The following is a 6,753-nucleotide window of genomic DNA, read 5'->3' on the forward strand; positions in this document are numbered from 1 at the left end:
CAAATCTATTCTTTAGATGATCTCTAAATTCAGGAGGGATATATTCAAGATCATACTTTGGCTCTCTTGGACTTGTTTTCATTGTCTTTAACTTCAAATTGAATTTGCCTATGAGCAGTTGATGGTCTGTTCCACAATCAGCTCCTGGCCTGGTTTTGGCTGAAGATATTGAGCTTTTCCACCTTTGTTTTATTTATGTGATGGATGATGTTGATTGTTTTTCTAATGTTGAACCATCCTTGCATACCTGATATGGACCGACCCCACTTGGTCATAATGTATTTCTTTGTTGTTGTTGAAGATTTTTGCATCTATATTCATGAGGAATATTGGTCTGTAGTTTTCCTTTCGAGAGGTGTCTTTGCCTGGTTTTCATATCAAGGTTATGCTTACTTCATAAAATGAATTGGGAAGGATTCCACCCTTTTCTATGTTCTGGAATATTTTAAGTAAGATTTGTGTCACTTCTGCTCTGAACGTTCGGTAGAATTTGCCAGTGAAACCATCTGGGACAGGGCTTTTTTTTTTTTTTTTGCTGGTAGTTTTTTTATGACCTGTTCAATTTCTTCTTTTGTTATGGGTCTGTTTAAATTTTCCACCTCAGCCTCTGTTAGTTTAGGTAAGTAGTATGTTTCTGGAAATCTGTCTGTTTCTTCAAGATTTTTGAATTTGTTGGAGTTTAGTTTTGCATAGTATCCTGATATTATCCCTTTTATTTCAGTTGGTTCTGTTGTGGTGTTGTCAATTCATTTCTTATTCCTGTTATTTGTAGTCTCTTCCTCTCTCCCTTTGTTAAATTTGCCAGTGGTTTGTCAATTTTATTAATCTTTTCAAAAAACCAACTTCTAGTCTTATTGATTTTTTTTGTGTTGTTTTTCTATTTTCTGTTTCATTTATTTCTGCTTGAAACTTTATTATTTCTTTTCTTCTGGTGACTGTAGGCTTTTTTGTTGTTGCTTTTTTTTTTTTAATAATTGTTGTAGATGTTGGGTTAAGGTATTGATATTGGTTCTTTCTTCTTTTTTTGATATGTGCATTTATTGCTATATATTGGCCTCTGATCACTGCTTTTGCTGTGTCCCAAAGATTTTGGTATGTTATGTTTTCATTCTCGTTTGACTCAAATAATTTTTTAATTCTTCTATTATCCAGTCATTTTCAAGGAAGGTGTTATTCAGTTTCATGTGTTTGCTCTTTTTCCATTTATCTTCCTATTGTTGATTTCTAATTTTACAGCATTGTGATCTGAGAAAATGCTTTGCAGTATTTCAGTGTTTTTAAATTTATTGAGCCTTGCTTTGTGGCCTAACACTTGCTCCATCTTGGAGAATGTTTCATGTGCACTGGAGAAGAAGGTATATTGTGCTGTTGTTGGGTGAAGTGCTCTTTAGATGTCTATAAGGTCAAGTTGGTGGACTGTATTGTTTCGTTCTTCTGTGTCTTTGTTGAGTTTCTTTCCAGTTGTACTATCTGTGATTGAAAGTGATGTATTAAAGGCTCCTACTGTGTTAGACTGGGTTCTCTAGAGAAACAAAAACCAGTAAAGCATATATATATATATATATATATATATATATATATATATATATATATATATCTTAGGAAAATGGCTCACACACTTATAGACACTGGCAAGTCCAAAGTTCTGGGATCAAACATCAAGCTGGAGGCTTTTCCACGTCAAGCTGGAGGCTTTTCCTGGCTCTTGCAACCACAGGGGCTGAGGAGCTCAAGGCTGGCAGTCAGTATACCGGCTGCTGACTCCAACGAATGAAGAATCCAAGATCTCCAGGCCAAATGGTGGACTGTTCACTCATAGACAGTTGTAGGCAGCACAACAGAATCCTGATTCACAGAAGATTGTCCCTTTTCCCAGGATGTCCTTGGATATACTGGAATCAGGCCACACCCCTAGGGAAACTCCCTTTCAACAGACTGGCTGCTCAAAACACAGTCATCTGATCCCATCATGGGAACAACCACAGCACAACAGCTCAAACCACACAGAATTGTGGTCCAGCCAAGTTGACACACAGCTCCAACTATCACACCTTCTATGAAAATCAAAACCATCAAAACTTCTTCCAATCCTGATACCACGTTCTTCTACTAGTTGGTGTCTAATCCACTTCTATATACTTCCTTTCAAAGCTCAGGCCTCCAGGATTATCTTCTGTGCTCTGTCAATTGTCTTCTCTTTTCTTTGTTGAAGAGGGTCTGTGTAGCTTGCTGCCTATTCCACCATCTTACCGTTATACAAAAAAAATCTTAAGACTTTGTCAATTCATGTTATAACCCAGCCTGGGATGAGATTAAAGTCTGCCTACATAAAGCTGCTGGTTTTGATTTTGGTTCTTTTTTCTATTTAAGAGCCAAATAAGAAAACAAGTTATTAAAGGAAACCTATCCAAGATCTCCACCATCCATCTGTCAGTTTGTTGTACTGTAGTGGCCTGTGTATTACTATGCTGCTGGAAGCTATGGCACCATTATTTGAAATAAAAGTAGGGCCACCCATGATGAACAGGTTTCAGTGGAGCTTTCATACTAAGACAGACTAGGAAAAAAGGCTTGTCAATCTACTTCCAAAAAAATTAGCTAATGAAAACCTAATGGATTACAGCAGAACACTGTCCAACTCACTTCTTTCTGACATGTCATCACGAAGGATCCATCACTAGTGGTGGACACAACACACAACTCAACCATTGCCATGGAGTTGGATCTGACTCATAGCGACCCCTCGTTGGATTTCTGAGGCGGTATCACTATGGAAGTAGATTGCCCAACATTCCTCCTGAGGAGTGGCTGGTGGGTTGGAACAGCCAGCCTTCTGGTTAGCAGTCAAATGCCTTAGGGACTATGCCACCAGAGTTCCTAAGTTTAATGAAGCACAAGGTCAATGAGGATGAGACAGACCCTCAGTGAGATGGATTGGCACAAAAGCCACAGTGATGGACTAGAACATACTGGCAATTTTGAGGATGACACAGGATTGGGCAATATTTCATTCTGTTGTACAAGTCAATGTCAACTGGATTGCAACTATCTATTGAAGAGGAGAGAGGAACACAATAATTGCTGCCAGCGAAATAATGTTTTTGGAGAAATGAGCTAATTGGCCAGTAACAATGAAATCCACTTACATATCCACTACTCCATGGGTCAAGATATATATAATCTCTCACATCCATAAATGTTTTGCTCTTTTCTGCTAAACAGTTCCACAAAGCCATATCTTTTTTTGTAGCCTATATATATATCTATATCTATATGTAAAAAATCCACTATCATTTAGTCAGTTTGAACTCACAGCAACCCTTTTAGGGCAGAGTACAACTGCTTCCTAGGGTTTCCAAGACTGTTAGTCTACAGAAGCAGACTGCCTCCTCTTTCTCCTGTGGAGTGGCTGGAGGGTTTGAACAACCGACCTTTTTCTTTAGCAGTCCAGTGCTTTAACCATTCCACCACCATAGCTCCTTTTGTTGTAGTCTATGTTGTTGTTGTTGTCATGTGTCATTGAGTCAGACCCGACTCATAGCAACCCCTCCTAGAGTTTCCAAAATGGTATCACTATGGAAGTAGATTGCCCAACCTTCCTTCTGAGGAGTGGCTGGTGGATTTGAACCTCCAGCCTTCTGGTTAGCAGTCAAGTGCCTTAGGACTACGCTATCAGAGCTCCTTTTGTAGCCTATAGTGAACTTTAAAATGTATTTTTAAAAAAATCAAGTGAGCACTTAATAAGGGCAGACATTGTCCTGAATGTCTGCTATATAGTATCTCTAACCCTCATACAACCTTTAAGAAAGTTCCAGTTACCTCCATTTATAGTGAGAACACTGACGTTCAGAATCCTTAACAAAGTTGGCCAGTTTGTTAACAAATAGACTCAAACTCAGATCTGCCTGACTCTACAACACTCACTCATCTCAATATGCAAAATGTTTCCTTGGAAATTCAGAAAAATCAAGGATAATCCTGGAGAGTTTAACATTTCAGTCTAAATTTGGGAATATGAGGAAAAGATTGTAGCAAAAGTTTTAAGTCTTCTAAAGTAGACTATATTAATTCTGACATCAACTTCTTGAGGGAGCAGAATGTTAACAAACCAGGAAGAAAACTAAATCTACATCGGTGCCGTGAATCCATCCTGAGTGAGAAGGGAAACTTTCAGGACCATTCACCCTGTAAAGCAACAGGAGAGATCAAAACCAAGAACTTGTTCTCATTGGCCCTTGTTTTTTATCTCTATTAAAACTTTTCAACTACTGTTCAGAAAGAAATAGAACATGGCATTCCATAAACAAAAATCATTACAAAAATGCCAATCAACAATTCTTGAGGAGGCCATGCTACAAAACATTATTCTTGAAAGGTCAGAATCTTTCTTTCTAATTGAGCTGATAAGATACTCTTTGCTTTCCAATCCTGCATTCTAAATCAAAAAACAAACCCACTGCCACTGAATTGATTCCAATTCAGAGACCCTTTAGGACAGACCAGAACTGCCCTATAGGGTTTTCAAGGCTGTAAATCTTTATGGAAGCAGACTGCCTCATCTTTCTCCCATGGAGTCTGCATGCTAGATACCCATAATCCTGCCCCTTCTTTCGAGTTCTTACCATTCTTGCAGATGCTGACGTTTAAGACTCCCGAGCCCAAGCAGTTTCCTTCAGGTATACAGAAGCCAGCATTTTCTGAGGTATTGGCTAATATTTCTGCAGGTACCTTATATCGAAAGGCAGGCAGTCCCTTTACGCTCTCAAAGCCACTGAAAGTTATATACACTGACCTGTTAGGAAGTAAGAATAAAAAGTCAATGTGGGCTCTGGTCAGCATACTCTGCCCCAAACCAGTGAGTTAGCAATAGTTCTAAAACATTGCTAAAAGCTTACAGTATAAGTAGAAAATGAAGACACAAAAGATTGTTTGAAAGAAGCCCAGCCAACACAAAGTGTTATAGATATGCAGTACTGTTTGCCATTTTAAAAGTTATGTAAAGAGTGTACCATTTTCTACATTCAGGATTATATTTTTGAGACTTATTACATTAACATACATAGTTCTAATTCTTTTATTTAAAATCCTATATGGTATTCTATCCTATGAATATGTTGTTGTTTGCTGTCAAACTGGCTCTGATTCATGGTGACCTTATTTATGTACAACAGAATGAAACACTGCCTGGTCCTGTGCCACCTTCACAATCCTCGGTATGTTTGAGCTCATTATTGCCCAAGAATATACCACAATCTATCATTCTCCTTTCTGTAGGCATTTAGATTGTTTTAAATTTTTCATTACTACAAATAATGTTGCAATGAACATTTCTGTATCTGTCTCCTTGCATATACATATAAGAGTTCTTCAGGCCAGGGAACTTACCTAGGAGACTACTGCAGAGTCATTTTGTTTGTATCTCGTTGGCTTTACTAAGTACTTTCATATGGCTTTCCAAAGTGACTGGACCAACTTAAACTCCCATTACATAAAGATACATTTCCTCTGTGTCAAGTATTTTTACAAGCCTCCTACTGCCCCCATTCTAGGTTCCCTTGTTTCACTCAACTGCATTTTCTCATTGACTTTTTTTTTCTTCCTTTAGTCCTTCCACATATACTTAATTGAATAGGTAGGCTAGTTAGAAGGTGGCTGTGATATTCTCCATGAGAGACAGAAAGGATCTAAACCATGGCACAGATAGTCAGGATGGAGAAATGAGATGAATTCAAGAGTTATTTCTTGGGAGGAATCCGTATTACTTGGTGACTTATTATACGTAAGAGAGGAGGGAGAATTTATATTGTTACCAATGTTTCTGGCTTGGGTGATTGGTTAGGTGATGCAATTACATGAGACAGGAAACACTGGAAGAACAGCAATTTGGAGAAATGTGAGAATGAATCAACAATGTCAAATGCCACCAGGTCACTTCTGACTTTGAAGAGACATTTCATAGAAAGCCAAAGATAATACTGACTACAAGGAGGCAGCCTTGCACAACTGGGTGGAACAGGAGATGGAGGCCAAGTGAATCAACACTTGTTCAACCAGTTTCAGGTGAAGGGCAGTAGAAGGAGAAGTGGCAGGATGGAGAGGGCGAAATCAGGGTTACCAGAAGGATAGCTTTCTTACACAGGGGAGACTTAATCATGTTCATTTGTAGAGAAGGAGTAGGCAGGAGAAAAGAAGAGATTACAAGCTAGACCAAACAGTCAACATTTACCCAAAAGCAAAGATGAGAAGACAAAGAGGGGAAGGGAAGCTAGATACTGGAAACAATGGAAATAATGATAAGGGTGACACAATGTGAAAAGTGTAATCAATGTCATAGAATAATTTGTGTAAAAATTGTTAAATGGAAACCTAATTTGCTGTGCAAATTTTTACCTAAAACATAAATATTAAAAAGAGAGAGAGATTACAGGGCAAGTAAGAGTAAATTTATTTGGTCAATGCAAAGGTTCTAGCTAAACATATACATTTTGAAATAAGGACAGCACAATAGTATAATTTCTTTTTCTTCTACATAGAAATTACCTGTTCACTGGAAGACAGCCATGTTAAATTTTATGCTTGACAAAAGGTATCATAATAAATAATACCCATTGCTGTCAAGTTGCTTCTGACTCATTTGTTGTTGTTGTTGTGTGCCATTGAGTCAGACCTGACTCATAGCGACCCCTCCTTGGGTTTCCGAGGCAGTATCACTACGGAAGTAGATTGCCCCATCTTCCTTCTTATATAGAGAGA

General features: G+C 38.2%; 1 protein-coding gene across 1 annotated transcript in view; it reads right to left on the reverse strand.

Moving 5' to 3' along the window:
* SCARB2 (scavenger receptor class B member 2) overlaps positions 1 to 6,753 on the reverse strand; it is a 140,026-nt gene that overhangs the window by 17,962 nt on the left and 115,311 nt on the right. The window contains exon 7 of the mRNA XM_007949035.2: positions 4,623 to 4,792. Within this exon, the coding sequence (XP_007947226.1) occupies positions 4,623 to 4,792 (170 nt within the window). The remainder of the gene's footprint in view (positions 1 to 4,622; positions 4,793 to 6,753) is intronic.

The sequence above is a fragment of the Orycteropus afer genome, unplaced genomic scaffold, assembly GCF_000298275.1.
Source record: "Orycteropus afer afer isolate SDZICR_OR568_19922 unplaced genomic scaffold, OryAfe1.0 scaffold00235, whole genome shotgun sequence".
Lineage (NCBI taxonomy): Eukaryota > Metazoa > Chordata > Mammalia > Tubulidentata > Orycteropodidae > Orycteropus > Orycteropus afer.